The sequence below is a fragment of the Neolamprologus brichardi genome, chromosome 13, assembly GCF_056152115.1.
Source record: "Neolamprologus brichardi isolate AB-2024 chromosome 13, ASM5615211v1, whole genome shotgun sequence".
In the NCBI taxonomy this organism is placed as follows: domain Eukaryota; kingdom Metazoa; phylum Chordata; class Actinopteri; order Cichliformes; family Cichlidae; genus Neolamprologus; species Neolamprologus brichardi.
The window spans coordinates 3,660,021-3,682,058 of NC_142116.1; the positions used below are offsets into that span (position 1 = coordinate 3,660,021).

The 22,038-nt window shown below is 39.6% G+C and overlaps 1 protein-coding gene across 1 annotated transcript; it reads right to left on the reverse strand.

The window, feature by feature from the left end:
- Nucleotides 1–1,443: 1,443 nt before the first annotated feature.
- ccdc172 (coiled-coil domain containing 172) lies at nucleotides 1,444–21,922 on the reverse strand. Its single transcript, XM_087850496.1, has 8 exons — nucleotides 21,738–21,922; nucleotides 21,482–21,567; nucleotides 19,962–20,078; nucleotides 19,347–19,512; nucleotides 16,680–16,781; nucleotides 14,099–14,201; nucleotides 1,634–1,721; nucleotides 1,444–1,479 (listed from the first exon to the last, which is right to left on the reverse strand). The coding sequence occupies exons 1-8, from the start codon at nucleotides 21,814–21,816 to the stop codon at nucleotides 1,444–1,446; spliced, it is 777 nt and encodes a 258-aa protein (XP_087706622.1). The 5' UTR covers nucleotides 21,817–21,922.
- Between the last annotated feature and the right edge of the window lie 116 nt (nucleotides 21,923–22,038).

Below are 22,038 nucleotides of genomic sequence, written 5' to 3' on the forward strand. Positions count from 1 at the left end.
TGTGACATTACTGTTGGACCAGTGATGAGTGGCTGTCCTCTCTAACAATTGTTATGATCCAATGTTGTCAGTGTTTGTTTTATGTGTGACTCCTCCCACCAGAGGATGGCTGGGTTTTTTCCTCTCTCTCTTAGGAGGTGGACACCTGGGCGTGCCTTCTGAGTAGTTGGGTGGAGTCTCTTCCTGTCCTTGGATTGGATAATTGGCTAATCACCTCCAGAACTTAACTACCAGATGACAGCTACCTGGTCCCTTCTCTACTAGCCTCCACCATCCAACAAAGAGCATGTGTTTTTGATTCGGTGCTGTGTAGAGTGTCTGTGCCCAGTGATTTGTAAGTATAACCCTGTGTGTGTGTCTGGTGTTAGTATCTTAATTTTGTAAATAGATTTGCAAAGTAGCAATTGTGTATTTTGTTCACCTTGTATATATTCTTCACTGCAGCAGCCTAGTAGGCGTGAGAAGCCATTTTTGTTGATTAAGTTTTCTCCTGTTTTTCATTTAGAAAGTTAGGTAAGTGAATTGTCTTTTGTTTGGTTTTCATTTTTGTGTAGGAAAGCGTAGGGACCATTAGGGAGTTTGTTTGTTATTTTTGGCACTGCTCACTGCTGAAGCAAATAAATGGCTGCTTAGCACTTTAAAAGATACTACTGTTTGTGGTGGTGTGTGAGTGGGGCCAATTTCTTGTTGCGTTCAATACACGCCTAGACAAAGAACGTAACACAATCTTATAGCTAACTGGGAGAAAACTGCAGCCAGGAATCAAAAAGTTGTTTTGTGTTTGGTTTTTTTTTTTTGTATTTTTTTTATCAAAAAATGTATTTGTTTCAGTCTGGTGGTAAAGAGCCTACCAAGCTGACAGCATTAGATAGGTAGGTATCAGGATATGATGAATGTTATAAAGAATAAAAATGAAATGAAATAAAATGCATGCAACAATCATGCAATGTCTGTTCACCTGCTGTTTCAGTAGGCATGATCTGAATGGACTGGAATGTCGCAATACCATATTCTATCCACTAGAGGGCAATATAAAATCACTTTTGGGACAAACTTTGAATACCTTTTTTGCATGTGTATGTGAATAGTTACATTAATAAGAATCTTTTTTTATATATATATAACTTGTTGATGGTATAAGCAAGGATTAGACACATGGAAAAAAGGATTCATACATTTTAATAAACCTGTTTTGTTTTTTGGGGGGAGAGGGGTTTCTGACTATCTCAGAAATGGGCACAAAAGTGTAAAGACCAACAGAAAGAAAATATTCAATCCACACATAGAAAAACAAATATTATCCAGGGCTTAGTTAAGACTCTTAGGAGAAAAAGAAGAATAAAGAAAGCAGGGAAGCAGAAACGAACCGTCTGTAAATCAGCGTCTTTGTTTTTGAACATAAGACAAACAAGATAAACTTTGCAAATTATCAGTGTGCCTAACCTAACACTTCTTAGCCCCTTGGCTGTGGTCCAGCTTCTGCAATTAAAAAAGAAAGGGGGGCAAAAACAAAAGGTTTACAAAGAACAAATGTGACAAAACTTCTAAGCAAATTTGACAGCATCTGTGTATGACTGTGTCGTGCTAAAAAAGGGAATAAATAGAATAATTTAAATAAAAGCCACCAACTTACTGACTGCAGGAATTGAATTTCTGAGCTTAGTTCCTCTCGCAGATGCTCAAGTTGTCCTTCTTTGTGCATCTCCAGCTCCTTCCTCAGCCTGGCAAGTAAATAAAACCACGACAGTAACAAAACATAACATTTGGATAAACTTCAAAATTTTGCTTTGTTATTGTGTCCAAAATAAAAGAAATACATAACATAATACAATTTTCCCCTCTAGTATTTATAATGGTGGGAACACCGAATCCACATGCACAAAATATTTCAAATGCTTTCTGAAAAACGACAAAATGAACACAATAGCTGCCATCTGTTAAACAGATTTCTCCTGAAGTCTGAGTTTATTTGACTGTTTGACATTTCAGATGAATGTTCAGAGCGAGGTGCTGTAACTATATGTGCAACATAAATCACAGCGTTCGACTCGGCGACTGTTTGTTTGCACAAAAACAATTTCACTACTGGGTTAGGACTACGGTTCAACTAAGGTATTTACAATTTACTGTATCCCAGCATCCACAATACATTTACATGAGTTGAAACTGATGAATTATCTTGAAACAGATCCTACCAATCCACTTTCTGCCATTTATCTGCGTCAGCAGGGAAAAGTGTGGGCAGTCTGAGCAGAGATGCCCAACCTACTGCTCCCAGGCCACCTCCTAGAGGCATTCCCAAGCCAGCTAAGAGGCATAATCTCTCCCGTGCGTCTGCTCTTGGGCCTCCTTCTAGTTGGATATGCACAAAACACCTCACGCAGGAGGCATGTTGATCAGACGCGTACCTAAAACGGCTCTTTTTGATGTAGAGGAGTAGTTTCTGTAATGCCTCACCCATCTTAGATTCAGAGCTATGATGAGGAGAAAAATCGTCCATGATACCTCACCCAGGACAGGGCTACCAGGCCCCACACTTTCCTTGGGGAGGCTTTTGCCAGTAAGCATCTACTGGCTCAGCTACAATGAGTCACTGGAGCAACCCTCGCTCTCGTGCTCTTTGTATCAGGCAGCGTTCAGAGGTGGAAGCCTCAGAAGTCCAACGCCTTGTTGCCAAAACCGGTAACAGATCATTCTGTGATCAGCAGATCCTGCATGATGTAACCTTTGTGGCACACTAAGAAAACGAAGCCGGACTGCAGCACTTGATAAAAGTGACTAAACCGCATGAGGCATAATTGTGTGCTGTTAATTCAAAATGTACACCATGTATGACAAATGTCACAGCTGAAGAGGGGGAGTGTAGAGAGCACAAACACTCACAGCCTAAAATGTTAGACTCTTTCTCCACAAAGCTGCAGTCAACACTGCATTCTCCCTGTTTTTGTGCATTTAGTAATGTCTCCTGCAGCTTGTTCCACAGATATAAGGATGAACAGAAGACCACAAGGGACAAATTTCTTAGTATAAAATGAAGTGACAGCAATAAATCAAGTGTAGCAATTTCTCTCACACCAAAATCATCCAAATGGAAATTTGTAAAGGCGGGTTGGGTGCTTTAAAGTGCATGGCTGCAGGTGAAAAGAGACATAAAAGATGAGGACACACAGATGCGTCAATGAAAGAAAGAAACATTTTGAGAGCAGCAGAAAGCTTCTTAGTCTGGTTAGAGCTGAGCTACTGATGTGCAAATTCAATTAGTAATTGGAAATCCAGACTTTTTATTTAGCTCAAATATGTATACACACTGCTTAGTTCACTTCCATCCATCCATCCATTCGCTTATCCTTTTCAGGGTCGCGGGAGCCTATCCCAGCTGTCATAGGGCGAGAGGCAGGGTACACCCTGGACAGGTCGCCAGTCTGTCGCAGGGCCAACACACAGGGACAGACAACCATTCACACTCACATTCACTCGCACATTCACACCTAGTGGCAATTTGGATTATCCAATTAACCTATGCCCACAAGCTGCATGTCTTTGGACGGTGGGAGGAAGCCGGAGTACCCGGAGGGAACCCACGCAAACACGGGGAGAACATGCAAACTCCACACAGAAAGACCCCGGCCTGATGTTGGAATTGAACTCAGGAACTTCTTGCTGTGCGGCAACAGCGCTAACCACCGTGCCACCATGCTGCACTGCTTAGTTCACTTGTTTCTAGGAAATCATAGCTGCTACACACAGAGCATGATATTGTTTTTACCCCAGAAGAAATACGCAGAATTTTTCACTCCACATATTTAAAGGTCACATTTTCTTAAAAAGTAGTTTCCTCAGACTCAGAGTTGACGTTTTAGTCCCATCTATGTTCTGAAGCTTTTTAAAGCAGCGGTCCCCAACCCCCGGGCCTCGGACCGGTCCGTGAGTCGTTTGGTACCGGGCCGCGAGAGTTGAGGCTCAGGTGTGAAATGTTTGGTTTTCAGGGTTTTTATCGGTTTTCAGCGTTAATTTGTTATCGTTTTTATCGTTAACTCGGTTTTCCTTGGTCTTTTCACGTGTGTTATGAATAAATCTTCTTTTTTTCGGTACCGGTACTAGTTTTATTTTGTTGTATTTATCCGCGACACCTTAAAGGCCGGTCCATGAAAATATTGTCGGGCATAAACCGGTCCGTGGCGCAAAAAAGGTTGGAGACCGCTGTTTTAAAGCACATCTTGTTCTGATTTATAGAACTTTCTATTCCTAAAAATGTTGCAAGAGCAGATTTTTTTGGACAACATTTTCTAAATGATAAAAAGAGAGGAATTAGACAGATGACGCCTCATCTGCATATTCAGCCAGGGTCATATTACTTTGTACTCGTAGGCAGATTTCATCTGCAGCAGGTGAGTCATCCAACCACACATGCACATTTTCAAAACAAACACAGACGACAAATATAAAGAATAAAATATAATTAGAAGATAAATCCAAAATCACTGCTTTATGTAGGATATCAAAAACTATCGTTTGTTCATCTGAGTGATGGTCACAGGAACAAAGCTTTACTGTGTTTATCCAGAAGAAACTGAAGCTCATAATGCAAAGGTCAGGTAAAGTCTAACATTAACAGAGTCATCTGCATGCTTTTAAATGGTCCTGCTTCCACACCCACTCTGATACAGGACACAAAGGGTAAGAGTGAAAGCACGCAACCCAGTGTGACGCCAGTCCAGGGGCAAAGTCAGGAATCCAGCCCAAAAGATTTTTGTTCATGTCAAACTGTTTTTAAAAGTCTGCCGAATAAAACATGGAGGTTAAATGTGGTGAAGGCCGAAGAAAAATCAGAACATTTAAGAAAAGTTTGAACACATAAAACAACAATGTAGAGATTTTCATGGGGTTATTTTTTATATTTTTTAGTGAATGGACTGGTTCTTAAATATCGATTTACTACTCAATCTGAGCACTTTACACAACTTTTTCTAAACACTTTCTATCTAACATTCACAGTCTAATGCACAGGTGTCGAACTCCAGGCCTCGAGGGCCGGTGTCCTGCAGGTTTTAGATGTGTCCTTGATCCAACAGCTGATTTAAAGGCTAAATTACGTCCTCAACATGTCATGAAGTTCTCCAGAAGCCTGTCAATGAACTGATCATGTGATTCAGGTGTGCTGACCCAGAGTGAGATCTAAAACCTGCAGGACTGGAGTTCGACACCCCTGGTCTAATGGATGCATCGGAGAGCAACATGGGGTTAGTGTCTTACCCAAGGATATTTGGCATGCAAACTGGAATCAAACTGACAACCTTCCAGTTAGTAGGTGACCTAGTCCAGTGGTTAGCACCTTTGGCTCACAGTGACAAGGTTCTGGGTTTTAACTGGCCTCTCACTGCGTAGTTTCTCCCTGTGGCTGTGTGAGCTTCCTCCCACAGTCCAAAGACATGCATGTCAGGTGAACCAATGATCTGAATCTCTGCTAAATTGACCACATGTCTGAATGTGAGTGTAAGTGGTTGTCTGTCTCTCCAGCCCGAGCCCCCTGCAACCATGAACGGGAAAAAATGGAGAAATGGATGCAACCATTTTTTGCTATTGGGGACAAAATATTAAGTCCTGATCATGTGTAAAAGAATGCATTTACAAAAATATAATGAATGGAAGTTGTGTTGATGATTTTATTGCCTTAATATCATTAAAACTGGGCAAGTTTCACTGTGATATGTGTTAACTGAAAGTTTTAACGTGCTCTGCTAGTGTTCGCTTAATTAAACCTAAGATTAGAATAAAAGGGAGAAGCTGTTACTACTGTAAAGTTTTAAAAATTAGCACTTTTGCAACAATATCTTGGAAGAAATGTAATAACAATGACAAGTTTTAAACAAAGCAATCACATAAAGTATATCAGATAAAGACAGATCAAAAATGCACTTTATGGACTGCTGCTCCTCAGTTACAGCCTGAAACAAACTTCTTCTTGTGCCTTTAAAAGCAGTCTGCGTTTATGGCAGCAGAGTTAATATTTCACACTATAATTTTATAAACATACAATTGTGTTACTCGGTTCAGTTTGTCTCTGATAAACCGTTGGACTTTGATCCACGCAGCGTGACGCCTTGGCTGAGATTGAACTGTTATGGCAGTTGTGGAGGATCCATACTGAGCTACACCTGAATTGAAGACGAACGAACCGTTTCTTCTTTTATTGGAAGTTAATGAAACAATAAAACAGCCTGCCTTAAAATTGCATTTTCACAGTTTGAAAACCAACAGACGCGTTTTAAACTTTACACTTCTCTCTGGAACTTACAAATCCGATTTTTAAGGCGACCGGGCTGTGCTTCAATCGACGCAATAACGTCCCTAAAGCAATACTCATTTGGCATTTTTGGCTGTTGGTGGTCTCTGCTGGCTTTTACTGGAACTCTACAGAGCTATGACATCTTTAAATGAACACTCATAAATAATTTGCCAGTAATATGTCAGCGATGAAAATCCGACACATAATAAAATACATGCAGCTCTTATATAATCGATTCCAATCACATGGGTGCATATTTCAAGTATCTTTCTATTGTGACAGTGTCCAGTCTGCAGCCACTGTTTTGCACACTGAACACTTTTTAAATGACTCTTGCACTCTTTCAAATTGACATGCATTCAATTTCCAACAATCAATAAGCAGAGAGTTAAATATGCGTTTTAAAGACACGCTGCAGTGGCTAAAGACAGGATTGATGGTTTCAGTTCAGAATGGATGATCATAAGAACTACGACAGGAGGGGGTGTCTCCGCCAAAGCTACATCCTCAGCACTTCCCGGGGCTAATAAGCCCAGCGGTAATGAAGGACCTAGTATGTTTAATGAGGCTGATGGATGAACAGGACATGCCACACACATGCATGATTTAAGATACTAAGAGAGAGAGCGAGAGACAAAAGGTGGGCTAACAAAAAAAGGAAGCGCACATGAAGATTAATATATAGAGAAATATAAATAAAGCACACAAATGTTTTTTACACGTCCTTATTCCTTTCCTCTTTAATATCTTTATTTCAAAACCTGAAACGAAACTGATCCGTGGTATTGTGGAGAGGACATTATCCAAAGTGGCGGCATCAGCAACAACAATGACCCTTCCTTCCTGGAACACTATTGATCTCCAACCTTTAATTAAATAAAGGACGTCTCTCAATGTAGCAACAGGGTGGACCTGTTTCAATACGTTTCTGTAGGAAAGAATGTAATTTATGCCACGCATCTATACTGTACACTGTCCATCTGTACATCTCTGTCCTAAATGTCGTTCCGAGTGCTTTCTGCTGCTTCTTTTTAGTGTTTAGTTTTATATTTAAGTATTCACAATTCTTGTGTTTGTGTGCGTGAGGAAGGGAATGCGTGTTTGTGTCTGTGGGTGCCTGTTTGTCTATGCCTATGTGTCAGGTCAGGCTGCACGATTAATCGTTAGAAAATCGCGATCTCGATTCATACTTATGTGCGATCTCATTTCCAAATGACAACGATTTTACAAAAAAAAAAAAAAAAAGACGACGACGATTGTACCGGGACGTAATCTGCATGAAAACAAGCGCTCACTCTTCCTGCTCAACAAATGACAAGGGCGGAGCCCACGTGATACAGAAGCTGGCTGCTAAAATTAGCAGGGAAAAAACAACGGAGAGCACGTCAGGGATGACGAGAAAGTGACAGGAGAAAATCCGTCCCGGTCAACCACCCAAACATCAATAACGGGAACCTTATACAGCGCTTCCCTATAGCCGTCGAACTCCCGCAGGCACAAAGAAATTACGGAGGCTATTACTTATCACCTGACCAAAGATATGGCTGCATCAACACTGTGCAAAACGACGGATTTAGGAAAACGATCAACACGCTAGACAAACGCTACACAGTGCCGTCCCGCAACTATTTTTCTATTGTTGCACTACCTGCTCTATACACGCAGTGTCGAGCAACGGTGGAGACGGAATTACAAGCAGTACAACATTTTGCGGCAACGACAAAACGTGAGACATTTGTTGTTTTTATGTTTATTTATTGTTTTTATGTTCAGTCTCAACTGTTACGAAGTTGATGTGCAGTTAATAAGTGCAATAAATATTTATACTGGAAAAGAAAATCGTGAGAGAATCGTGATCTCAATTCTAAGCCAGAAAATCGTGATTCTCATTTTATGCAACATCGTGCAGCCCTAGGTCTAAGACTCTTTCTCTTCTAAGAACATCTCAGGTTCCCCCAGTGCCCCAACCCGCCACTGCGTTGGTGGTTCCCGGTGTCCGGGGCTGTGAGCTCGAGTGTGTACTGGTTTGCTTCCTGGCAGCTGCTTGGCATGGCATGCTGTCATTTTTTTTCCTCTTTTCTTTTCTTCTCTGCTATTTTTTCCTCAGTCTTTATGTTAACTCTTTCTCCAACTTCACTTTCTTTCTTTCTTTTTATTTTCCGTCCCCAGTCTTGTCGGTTATGGTTGTAATAATCCAAAATAAAGAAATCCTAATAAAGTTCTAATAAAATATAACGATGACGCAGACCACTGTTGGCCTTTCTTTGGCCTTCAGAAGCAATTCTGACAGAACAGGGGAAAAAATCTATGTATATATTTTTCTTGTACTTACTAAGAAATAAGAAACATTAAGACATGTAGCTTTACGGCTACAGCAAAAAGTAAAAACAGATTTAAATTACAACAACAACATTGTTAGAAAGATTTGACTGAAAACATGAATGAAAAATAGAATAAAGAAACTGAAAAGCAAAGAAAGGCTAAATGAAAACCACATGGATCAAAGGCTATGGATTTCAGTTTAAATATCTTAGCAGGATGAACACAGACTGATTCAATGGAGAAGGATGTGTTGGTACAAAATGTCCAGACAGGAACTCCATGAATAACCATCTGACGCACTAGAGGTTAATCCCAAACAGCAGGAACTATGGGAAACAGTATGACACATCAAGGAACTAAATCCACAGGAGGTGACGTGGAACTGCTCACAGCTCAATGAGACACGAAAAGTAAACTAAAATTAAAGCATACGGACAAACGACTATCAAAGTAATACGAGAAATAACTAAAAGGGGAGCACTAACAAAGTGACAGAGACTTTACTCCACATGGGGAGCACAGGGGAGGCACGTTTCACTGACAGAACAAATACTATAAACACCAAAGTAACTGGAACAGAAGCACCAAAGTGACAACGCAAGAAATAAACAAAGAATCAAGCTAAAGACGATTAATCGTCAGCACAACTTAAGAGTTCTCAAAACAGAGAACCCAGGGCTGTGACACCCACATATTTATAATGAATACTGAACTGCACCGATTAACAACTATTAACAGTGTAATATAACGGACAGAGAAAACAGTGAGCACAGAGGGATCTTGATGCTTAGCTTTCCTACATGTGAAGCACAAGTTTGGTCCTCTTTCAAACAAACGTCACTTTTGGGGCGATCGTGGCTCAAGAGTTGGGAGTTCGCCTTGTAATTGGAAGGTTGCCGGTTCAAGGGCCCGGTGGCGCCAGTGTCTGGCAGCCTCGCCTCTGTCAGTGCGCCATTCAGGCAATTTACCATTTAAGCCAGCAGTCCCCAACCCTCGGACTGGTACCGGTCCGTGAGTCGTTTGGTACCGGGCCGCGAGAGTTGAGGCTCAGGTGTGAAATGTATAGTTTTCAGGGTTTTTATCAGTTTTCAGCGTTATTTTGTTATCGTTTTTATCGTTTACTCGATTTTCCTGGGTCTTTTTGTGTGTTATGAATAAATCTTCTTTTTTTCGGTACCGGTACTAGTTTTATTTTGTTGTATTTATCCGCGACACCTTAAAGGCCGGTCCATGAAAGTATTGTCGGGCATAAACCGGTCCGTGGCTCAAAAAAGGTTGGGGACCGCTGATTTAAGCTGCTACATTCATGGAAGCTAAGCTCAGAAGCTTTCTGAGAGTGTTCAGGTCATTTTACATTGAAAGTGTCCAAGTGACTTGGCTAACTGTAGCAACTTGTTAACACGTAGCTAATGTTAGCTTTCTAACACCAACTGAACACAGGGTACTAAAACAGTCATCTAATGTTCTCAAGCAACTCGTCAGCCCTCAATTTTCTGGACGATCTGATATCCTCGTGTTGGTGTTGTTCCCACATCATCATAATAAATGTTGTTCTAGGTTCAACATTGCAAGCGACCAATCACATTGTTGTGACGTCACCCATTTGTGCCTTTGAAAAATACCACCTTAAAATAATTACTTCATTTGCGAGAAGAGAAACCACTTCTGTCCGCATATCCAGGAACTTGAATTCTTTGCATTTCAGGACACTTTTCTTTAATAAACGGTAAGCATTATACATATTGTTCTAACAGAGGCGGTTTGTCTTCTTGGAAGTGAAGTAGATTTTTTGAAGGCGTTTGTTTTTTTCGAGGTCGCGGATGACGTCAGGAGAAGGTGATTGGTCACTTGCAATGTTGAACCTGGAACAACATTATTTATGATTGTGAGGTAGCGTGACATAAGCAGCATGGAAGGTGATAGGAAGACAGCATCTGCAGACTGTTCAAGTTTCTTTTAAGTATTCTTTATTTTCTGGCGTCGCCTTTCAACAATTATTTCACAGAAACATAAGAACCTCTCAGTCAAAATCTCACCTGCTTTATATAGAATTCTACTCACACCTGGATCTCATTAACCTCCACCATTGGGAAAACAGGGTAGACTAAATAACACAGTCTAGTCCAAAGAAACAGGAATAAAATCATTTTTCCACTTAACAAACTCATTCACCCAACTAAACAGTTTGAAAAGTCAATCTCTTCACTTACTCTGACTCGTGGGGTTATTTTAAATGAAATAAACAATTTTACACAAAAGAAACACCCCTTCATTTGGTTACACCCAATTGACATGATCAGTGACATCATATCCTATAAAATCAGGAAGTACTGGGGCGGCCATTCCCACATACCTGTTTTACACATAGGACCTGTTCAGAGGAACACACAATGGTAAGTATAACCAAACTACATAAACAAATGAAAGATTCAAATCAATTAATGATGAAGTGACATTTAGCTTTAAGTACATTTGCACAGATGAAATGAATATAACCAATGCTACCACAAACAGACCCGGGATAGTATGTAGAGCCAAGGTTACATGTGCTGTGTTTACATTAAAGCATTATGATAGACTATAGGGTAACAGAACACAGAATAACAATATACACAAGTGACAAATGGCAAATGACTTCTGTCCTAGCCACTTTGTCACAATGATGACGAGGGAACAACACCAACACGAGGATATCAGATCATCCCAATTTTATATTGTGTTGTTGACTGTTTTCTCTGGCTGTGACAATTACTGTGATCAGTGGCTCCTTTTGTTGTTATTTAGGCCCTGATAACATTTGATGATACTGACAGAGTTCAATATGTCACGCTATAAATGTCCCGATCCTGAGTCTGGTGACTCAGTGTTTATGTTTTTGTTTATTAATATTATTTGATTCAGTGATTTCTGGTTATACTTTAGTGATTTTTAGATCTTAGGTTTTGTTACTGTGCCTCCCTTGTGTTCTCTGTGTCAAGTCAGTTATGTTTTCTTGTCTGTTCTTTCCTGGTTTCTATGTTCGTGCATCTCCTCTGTCTTCCCTGTCATCCGTGTCTCCTTGTCAAGTCTGCGTCTGGATTGCCTGTTTTGTATTTCCTGTTTTACTTTGACGGTCTCGTGTCCTGTGTTCACTGTTTTCAGTTTTGCTTCCACCCTGTCTCGTTTGGTCAGATTAGTCCCAGCTGTCTGTCCCTCCTGTTTCCCATTCCCTCGTCACTTCCTGGTGTATTTAAGCCCTGTGTTTTCGTCTGTCCATGGCTGTATCCCAATTCAGGGTCTGCAGCCTTAAAGGCCGCATTTTAAGGCCGATTACGTCACAGCAACGCGACGAAGGTTGTCCCAATTCAAAGGCTGCTCGAAATGTGACCCTCAAATGCGTCCTTCATTTCCCTGAATTTTAAGGACGTGGCGGTGTAGACTTCGTGGCCCAACATATCCCAGAATGCATAGCGCGGCGGTGGGTGTGGATAATTTTGCCGAAAAAAAACGGCGGATGAGGGGCGCCCGAAGAGTAACTTAGTAAACTAAGTACTGAATATTATGTCACTTATTTATGTGCAAATGTTTAATAACGAAGAACATTAGAACATTACTGTTGGCCACATGTCGGCAAAGTTATGTGACATTAGTGACGTTTGTACTAACTTGGTTTTAAAGCCTTTACTTTAAAATATACGCCGTTCAATAGCTGAGCTTAATCAGAGAATGATCAAAGCTCATGTAGAAACAAACAAACAAATGAACAAAAGATTTTCTCCTTCATTTCTGTCAAACAAAGCTGTATGAAACGTTTCCAGCTGTTAGTATAATGGTTGCTAGGCAACCTGGACAGCGCAGTGGAGGCTAGACCGTCCCATTTCACAAGCTTCGCACTTCCGGCCTTAGCGGTCTTTAAGTACGCGGCCCTTGAGGATCGTTGAGGCTGCGTACTTTAAGGCTGCAGACCCTGAATTGGGATACAGCCCATGTGTTGTCATTACCTCATGTCGCTGTGTGTCTTGCTGTGCCTTTTTGGTCCTTATCACTAAATGTTTCCTCTGAGTTTCTAGTTTTAGTTTCTAATTCCAAAGTTTCTATTTCTAGTTTTATTTATGTTTTCTTGTATTGAGTTTTGCACAGCCATTAAAGCTGCCTCCTTCAGTTAAACCTTTCGTTTCAAGTCCTGCATCTGGGTCCTACATTCTGCCTGCCACAGCACGAGTCATGACAATAAAGCTCATACCCACTAGAAGATAAAAGAATGATGAAGTAACTGTATCTGACAAAGTCTCCCTAAAGTTTCCTTTGAGGAGCCTTAATGGTAACAGATTCAATACTTTTCATTTGCTTTGAAAGTCAAAGAACTACTGTTGGAGAAATCCAAACTGTTGAAGTGACCTAAAAAAAACAGACTTCTGTGTAACGTGGTTTTCTACATGTGACGTGTATGAGTGAATTCCTTTATAGATTATTCCAGTTAAAGCCACAGACAGCAGACACGAGATCATCCTTTGGTGCGTAGACTCCATTTTGGCGCCTCGAGCTAAGCACTTCGATGGGAAACTGCTCCTACTTCTAGATTTCAAAGTATCCATCATACCCTGATTTAACATCTATTTTACTGTAAATGCAGCAATTTACTAAATGAACATGATGCATTACTATGTCCATCGTTTATATACAGTCTGTGGTTAAAGCATGATGTATTACTCCACTAAAACCAAAGCTGATTAAACACTTAGCTTGAATGTTAAGCTTTACACTGTCATCATTAATAAATATATCAATCACAGCCTCAGTTGGTTGTTTTTCTCCAGTTGCTGACAAAATGAAATACACTCCAGATCAAAGCCTTAATTAAACCAAATGGCCTTAATGTGCTGTTATTTACACTTCTATGTTTGGACTCTACCCAGCAGGATCAAGAAGGAGAAAAAGGCAAGACAAGAACTGGGTTTACTGGTCTATTCAGCCCTTCTCGGTATGATCCAGATCTCCCATTTGTAAACAGTTTAATTTAAAAGCCAGAATGCTTGGCTCTGCAGCATTTCTTTCATCTGTCTTTTTCTTAAGTGCATTTACCGTTGTAGAAATGACCAAAGCTGATAATACCACTACTGAGATGGAATTTTGTGCAGTTACACTAAAGAAAACCACAGGGTCCTGCAGAGAGGGGACAGCGGTTGTGCTTCTGAACACCGAGTCCTCCGACAGCATTCACAAAACAAAATTCTCAACTAATTAAAAATCACAGCTGCTCAGCAAAATGTTTAAAACACCAGGAATCTCTGTGGAAATATTGTTAATGAAATGCTGAGTAGCCTAATGTTGTGTTTTTATGTAATTCTGCTCTTTTGAGTCTTACTTATCTGTAATATTTACTGTGTTGGACCTCCCAAAGATTATTCTGTGACATGATGTAACTGCAAGTAAATCTGGTGCTGTCGACTCCATCTATGTGTCCAAATGCATAAACCTGCCTCGGCATCCAGACAGTTATCCAGCACTCACCTCAGACAGGAGCTGTCAGCGAGAGGTTTCTGACTGACAAACTGGCTCTCCGATCTCAGAGATCCTGTCATTGCTTCAGCCTCACTCAGCTGCCGATCCAGGTCTGCAGTCAGGAGCAATAAATCAAACATAAGACGACGTCACTCAGGGAAGACAGACGCATGCTGTAGCTGCACGGTTAAAACAATGGAACAAGGTTTGGATTATACAACACTACAACTGTTAAATGTTCTTATTCTAAAGGGACTGGTATGGTTGTGTGTTGGTCCTACGCAGAGCTTGCAGACTGGCATGCAGCCACCAAGAGGGCAGTGCCAAAAACAGCTATGTGGGCTACACTTCTGTGTTTGTCGATCTTTTAGTTAAGCTCCTGCCACAAAGAAGACCAAAGTCTTGAGAATCCATGAACACATAACTCCAATTTAAGCCAAACTACATTGGCTCCCTGTTAAATATCGTATAGATTTTCAAATTCTTTTGTTCACTTTTAATATTCTGAATAATTTAGCGCCCAGCTATCTCTCTGAACTACTCCACTCATACAATCCCAACAGAGCACTTAGGTCATCCAATCACAGGCTCCTAGCACAACCTAGGACTCGAATGAAGTCGAGAGGTGACCGGGCCTTTGCATCCGTGGCACCTAGACTCTGGAATAACCTCCCTGCTCATATTCGTACTGCCGAGTCGATCCAGTCTTTTAAATCACGTCTTAAAACTTATTTTTTTACTTTGGCTTTTGATTCTGTCTAGTTGGCTGGTCTAGCTTGTTGTGTTGTTACCTATTGTTTGTTGTCCTCTTTTATTGTTTGTTTTAACTGTGTCATGCTTTTACTGACTGTGAAGCACTATGGTCAACACTGTTGTTTTAATATGTGCTATATAAATACATTTTGATTTGATTTGATTTGAAAGTCATGAAAGACAAAGAAGTTCTCTGTAGTGAAGTGAAACTAAATGTTAAAAACAACAAAAAAACTGTCCACTGCAGCCAGTCTGTGCTTCTCATTCTCTCATACATACATGACTTACTCATGGAGTAACACAGTTCCTATCTCGAGACCATATCATAACGATATTCTATATCGTCATGATATGGCTCATCAATTTTACTCCTCTGTAGTAGCTACAGCTACATCACCCTTGTTCTTGAAAGCCTGAACCAGTACACCACTTGTTGGGTTTATCTAGGCACAAACCCCGCTGGAACACGAGACCAACAACTGCACGACAAAACAAGGTGAGAAGGCACTCTCTGTGTTTGTGGCTCGCGAGGGAATTCAATCAAAGTTGAGGAAAAGATTCCTTCACCTGAACTCGACCAACTTCAACTGACTCCTTCGCACGTGACATTCTTAAAACAGGCGTATCCGAGCAACATCAGTGTCTGTATTCTGTGTGTGTGTAGGTGCATGTGTGTGTGTGTTTCCAGCCATACTATACATAGACATATGACCTTTCAATGAACTTAAATTGTATGCAGAAAAGCAGAAGTTGCTAAACTATAAAAACAGGAACTTGCAATAGGTCATATCTCAAACTCACATTTAAAGGTGTGAACTCTGGCACTTTTAAACAGAACAGGACAGTCTGGTTTCAAAAGCTAACAGAATTATAACATCGAGACTGCTTCCTCTCATCTCATGGTACACAGGTGCACACAGAATCTTATCAGACCTAATAAGGATATGATTTTTATCAGCATACAAACGAATATATATTTCTAAGCATAAATGATCTTAAATGATTAATTCTGACACCACTTGTCTTTCCTCAGACATCCTCTCACTCTCTAAGACTTCTGGAGAGCTCACACAATCTCTCATCTAGCTCAGCTCCGTGCCTCCACAGGTATGTCATCTGTACCAACTACCTTTCCACTCTTAATCTTTTGATGGTACGCTGAGTTTTGTTATGTTCTTTCTCTCACTTCCTGTTTTAATTTGTTGCCCGTTTTCTTACATTTTATTTAATTGCTAACTTTTTTCAGTCTGCTGCCACTTTTACTCACCTGTGCATTCGTGTGTGTTCCCTTTCCCATTGGTTCAATGTCAGATTGTCTTGTTGGCAGTCAAGACTTGCAGCCCTTTCTTATAATTCTAGTATAAGCTTTTCTTCTTGCTTTGTTTCGCCAGTGTCTTTATTTCATTTTTATTCTCTTCGTGTACAGACTGGTTTTTGGACTTTGTTCTGTCTCACCTTTTGGATTTTATGTGGTAAACCCCTGGACAGAAACAAAGTTGTAGACTTTTGGATTTACTTTGACATGGAATGTTTGGCTCCTCTCCTTAGAAAGGACTTATTACAGTATGTGTGTGTACAGCCTCCTTAACTCAGATTTAAAAAAACGCGGCAAGCACACCCGCTCAACCTGTTCATGGAGCCAGAAATATGTTGTAGAAGATCTAACATCTGGGCTCAAGATTAAACTGCCTTGGCAGACCAGCTGAATTATAAAATAACTGCTGGTCTGGGTTAAAGGCTGTGTGAATGCATGTGGAAAAATTAAAGGAGCTTACAGAGGTCCTTTTAAAAATATGGCTATGGTCTGTTTTGCATAAAATGAACCTTCGCTGCTCACCTTCGTCGATATCATTCAGACTCTGTAGTTCAAGCAGGAGTGCTCTCTTCTCTTCAGCAACGGAGCTCATGTGACTGTTTGTGCAGCTCATCAACTCCTTTTCTAAATTATAGAAGAGGAGAAGATAAATCTGCAAAGGTTAATAATCACCAGAAACTCTATAATGAATGTATACTGCTGGACAAAAATACAAATACATAACGCAAAGACGGTTGTCATAGGGGTCACAACCTGAGTTTAAATCACTTCATATTAGGCCTGTTAGTTATCCTAATGATTACATTAAAAACATGAACACAGTGTTTTTGTTTGGCTGGTTTCAAACTGTCAAGAAAACCTTTGTTACATTAAACTTGTTTTCTAAAACCTTTTTTGATATTTAACCTTTACTTTACCTTTGTGTGGTTAAATATCTAACCACACATTAATAGATATATATGTTCACAAGTATTAATAGTGCAGCAAACGCCAGGTGTTTGAGTGTGAGCTTATATAATTATTATAAGTCCTGAACTCACTAACCAACTTAACACAGATCTTGGGTGTTTAAACAGGTATAATTTCTTGCATTTTTATATTTAGCAGGCAACTGTTACACTACTATGAGATGTCTGGGCTCATACACAGTAGATGTAGCAATTATTCATTTCATTCAGGACCACTTCAGTCAAAAGAAGATTTGTATTTCTGTCAGGGATAACTCATATTTGGCAGCACGGCTCTGGCAGGAGGCGGGCAGAGCAGCAGCAGAACAGAACAGGCGTCAGAGACGACACAAAGTGAACCAGATTCAGCATAAAATGATAAGCTGGGCAGGAGGTGGGTTGCAAAGCAGCTTGCAGCTGTGTGGCAACAGCTTATATAGTATCCTGAAAATCTTACAGGACATTGATCTGCAAACAGAATATGTAGAAGGGTATAGGGCTGTTTGATATAACGATATATATCCGATGACGATATAAAAACATCTATCGTTTGTTTCGTGGTGTCGCAAAATAAACTGTTTACGACAATATTTTTTCATCGTTCTGATGATCACTGTAGCGGCTATATTAATTTTTTAAAGTTCTCTCTTTCTCTTATATGTAATATAACCACACTACTAACGGACAAGCACCTGTTTTTATGCGTTGTCATTAGCAACAACGACGGTAACACCATCGCGTGTCCGCTTGTTTATGTTCCACATAAACCTTTCACAATAAAGCTCAAGATCCTGTTGAGACTTTTCAAAATAAACTGAATCATGTGAAAGAGCAGATTATTTACGGCTGAGTGTAAAAAAGAGCCGCCAGGTGCTAAAAAATAAACCTTAGACTCAAACGTTAGAACAGCACGCCGTGTAATAAATACAAAGAAAACAGCGACCATTACAACTTATGTCTAAAAATGTATAGTTTCATGCATCGGTTAAAACACTCGACTCCGGGTAAAGGACGCGGAGCTGGAAACACTTCACGCAAGTCGAGCTGCCCGAGATTCACAGAATTTACAAAAAATGTTAAATTTTGGTGATTTATATCGTTATCGGGACGATAGATGTCTTATATCGGGATATGAGATTTCGGTCATATCGCACAGCCCTAGAAGGGTATCAGCTTCCCAACCAGCAGCGAGCTGGCAATGAGATCACCTGATCTGCCAAATTAGGGCTTTTTACTTGCGGACTAAATCAATACTCAACTAGACCTGACATGTTAGTGACTATTCACAGATGGCTGGTGGCTGTAAAACAAACCCAAATAACCCCCCCCTCCACCACCGTCCTTGACAGATGGTTTGCAGTGTTCGTGCTGAGATGCTTTCATTGGTTTTTGCCAAATAGGGTGGTGTGCATTATGGCCAGATATCTACAATTTGGTCAAAGGACATTGATCCTGAAGTTCTTTAGTTTGTTCAACTTTTCAAGCCCTTTTCAAAGGCTTTTCAATGTCATAGTCTTTTAAGATAAATCAGGACACCCCTCCAAAATAGGCATAGCTATTCAGTCGTTTTCTAATTATACTGCCATGAACTTTAACATTTAACATGCTAAGTGAGTCTGAGATGTAGCTGTAGGAATTTTAGCTGTTTCACTAAACCAACAGTCCCCACCGGGCTGCGAGAGTTGAGGCTCGGGTGTGAAATTTATGGTTTTAAGGGTTTTTATCGTTAACTCAGTTTCTCTGGGTCTTTTCCCATGTGTTATGAATAAATCGTCTTTTTTATGTACCGGTACTGGTTTTATTTTATTGCATTTATCTGCGACACACCTTAAAGGCCGTTCAGTGACAATATTGTCAGACCTAAATCGGTCCGTGGCTCAAAAAATATTGGGGACCGCTGCTCTAAACGCTGCACGATCTGACCTTGGCGTGAATTTGTTGGGAAGATTATGGTAAATGTTCTGTTTTTATTAAGGTGGTCACACTTGTTAATGATGAGTGAATCAAATGCATTCCTTTACCAGCACCTGGCTGCTACTCACTCTCTTAACTCCCACAGAAGCAGAAGGAGTGTGCTGCATGGAGTCCTTGAAAACGTTCTTTTTCATGAATTATAGGCATTGGAGATCTATTTAGCCTATTTCTAAAATAACTAATCATTTCTAGAGCAGCATTCGGGGCCACATCTGTTTCATGTAACCTCTGTCTTCCCTGAAAACACTACAGCAAAGTGTTTTACGACCTTTGTGTATCGATTCCACCTCCTTCCCCAGATCCAGGAGCACAGTGTGAGTTTGGTTCTTGAAGACTGTTTCTCTGTTCGCCTTAAGACTGAAGTCACTGTTAAACCTCGAGATCTCTTGAAGGAAGTTTTCCTCCTCTTCTTTAGCCACCATCTTTATCTTGGTCTGGTATGAAAAGGAGGATCATGGGAAATACTTCGAACAACAATATTAACAGACCTTGTGGTACTACAGACTTAATGTTATTGTATAATTATGATAACATTTGGAAAAAAAGAAAATCTTTGCTCTAAGAGCTTATTGTGTTGAATGCAGAATCCCACCATTTTTGGTGGGATTCTGCATGAGGCTCTGATTTTACATTATTTTTTACATAACCTAGTTCAATACCTCTGGAATTTTAAACAAGCAATTCTAAAATGTCAAACTCAGTTTCTACAAAAATGCAAACACCACTTTTTTGATCTGTGCATTCACTGATTAATTGATCGGGTCATTTTATATAGTACTGTGATTCAATCAAGAAGTTTAAACTATTAAAGCTGAAGAGGTATCCATATTGGATACAACCTGTCTAATTTGAGAGATAAGTATTGATCCAGGCTTCAACCTACTAGATGATCCCTGAGGTGGCTCTTCTGACAGAGCAGCTCTTCAATTTGCTTTAACATCTGGTTCTCATATTTCTTTGCCAGGTCACACCGCAGCCTCATTGCAGACAACTGCTGAGCCTGAAGCATAAATACAGGAGATGATCAAGACACACAGTCTGACAGACAGATGTACAGCGAGGGAGATGGATTGGTGATGCTTCGTATGTGAGCAATATCACTTGATACCAGACGGGGTGAAATGAGATCAAAGTTCTAGTTTGGAACAATCAGTATATACTCTATACCTGATTATTAGAGACAGACATAATAACTGGAGTTATTTTGAAACTGTAACTAAAAACATCCTCTTTCTTTAACTAGTTCAGCAAAAATTCAGGTTTCTTTTTAAATTGATATCATAAACATAAAGAAAGAGCGATTATGTAGGAAGGTAGATTCTTGGCTTGGGCATAACTTTTTGGTGCAATTTCAGTCTGTTTCTTGAGCTAAAGAGGAGAAAGTAGCTTCGCTTTTCTTCTGCTGTAATACTAAAGTGCAGCATGTTTCAGTGAGCGCAATCAGCTTCCAAGTCCTATAAACACTGTAATTATCTTAAGACAGCTCTCATAAACCATAAGACCTTACATCACGAGAGCTGTAAACACTGTGCAGTAAACACAGCCTGCATATCTGCATAATGTAAGCAGTCTCAATAGTAAAAAAAAAAAGATACCACTGCCATGTGTTTCAAATCATCACTCGGGTGTGATCCTTGCAATATTTGTGAAAAAACCAAAGAGCCTCTTTTTTAAAATTATTTTTAATGGGGCATTATATCTCACAAACTAAAGGTCTCAGTAGTGTTATTTGGGGAAATTAGCCATTAAATGTAGAGATTAAGTGTTCTAAATCATAAACTAGATCAGCTCCTCAATATGGCATTGTGCTGCTTTGATAGTTCAATGTCTGATTTTTTTTAATTAATCAGTTTTTATATTTTACAATGTGTGTATTTTTTCAGTTTTATAAAGGTGATGATGAGTAGAATGGCCTGTTATAATATTAACTATTTTTGTTATACATACACACGTGTTATGTTACATCCCAGGTAAAACATTCCAGGAACAACATTTTATTATTTTTTTATTAGAAAATTAATAATATGGGACCTCTGAAATGCGCACTGAGCTGTGTAAACATAAAGCTGTTATGTAATAAATCACAGTACCGTGAAACGGACAAATTTACAGGGGCTAAAATACAGTGCAACAAGTGAACACTTTCCATCACCCTGTGACATGATTTTACAGCTAGTGTGTAAATATTTGATAAACACAGTTCAAGATCATTTAAGACATTTTATATGATGAATCTAAGCTCAGTAAACTACAGCTACCATTCACACAAAGGGTTATTTGAAGAACCAAATGGTTTATATCTAAAATCTAATAAATGTGAGCATCTTAAAAACAGTGTGGCTTTGCCTCTGGTCACAAAATATATATAATTCACTCGTTAGCATCAACTAGCAACAGTTTTACCTTTTCATCAAGTTCCTCTTTGTTCTTTCCATACTGCTCAGTGACACTCTTTATCTTCTCATTGCATCTGATGATGGCTACTTTGACTAAAAAACATCACATGATGCAACATTAAACATTAAAATACAGTAGCCTGTATAGATACATATTTAGCATTGTCACTAGCGTTTAGCTGTTAGCTTATTTGCTAGCTGAAGAGTGATAATTGAGCAAAAAAAAAAAAAAAAAACAGATGAGAGAAATAAACAAAACTTACCATCCTTGATTTTTTGTGTCTGTTCTGCTAACTGTTGTTCAGTTAAAAGAATTTGTTGAAAAAGTGTGTCTAAACTCATTTTGGCTTAGTAGCTTGGTCAATAAACAGTTAGCTTGCTAGCAGAGCATCTAACCTAAGGAGGCTTGTTTCTGTCAGGACAAAGAGTCTGAATGACTGACTTAGCACATTATAATTGTGACATTGTTGCAACATTTTTTAATTAGTTTTTTGTTGTTGTTGTTGTTTAACTTTAATTTGTATTTGTAGTTCAGTATATTTAGCTTTAGTTTTAGTAGTCATA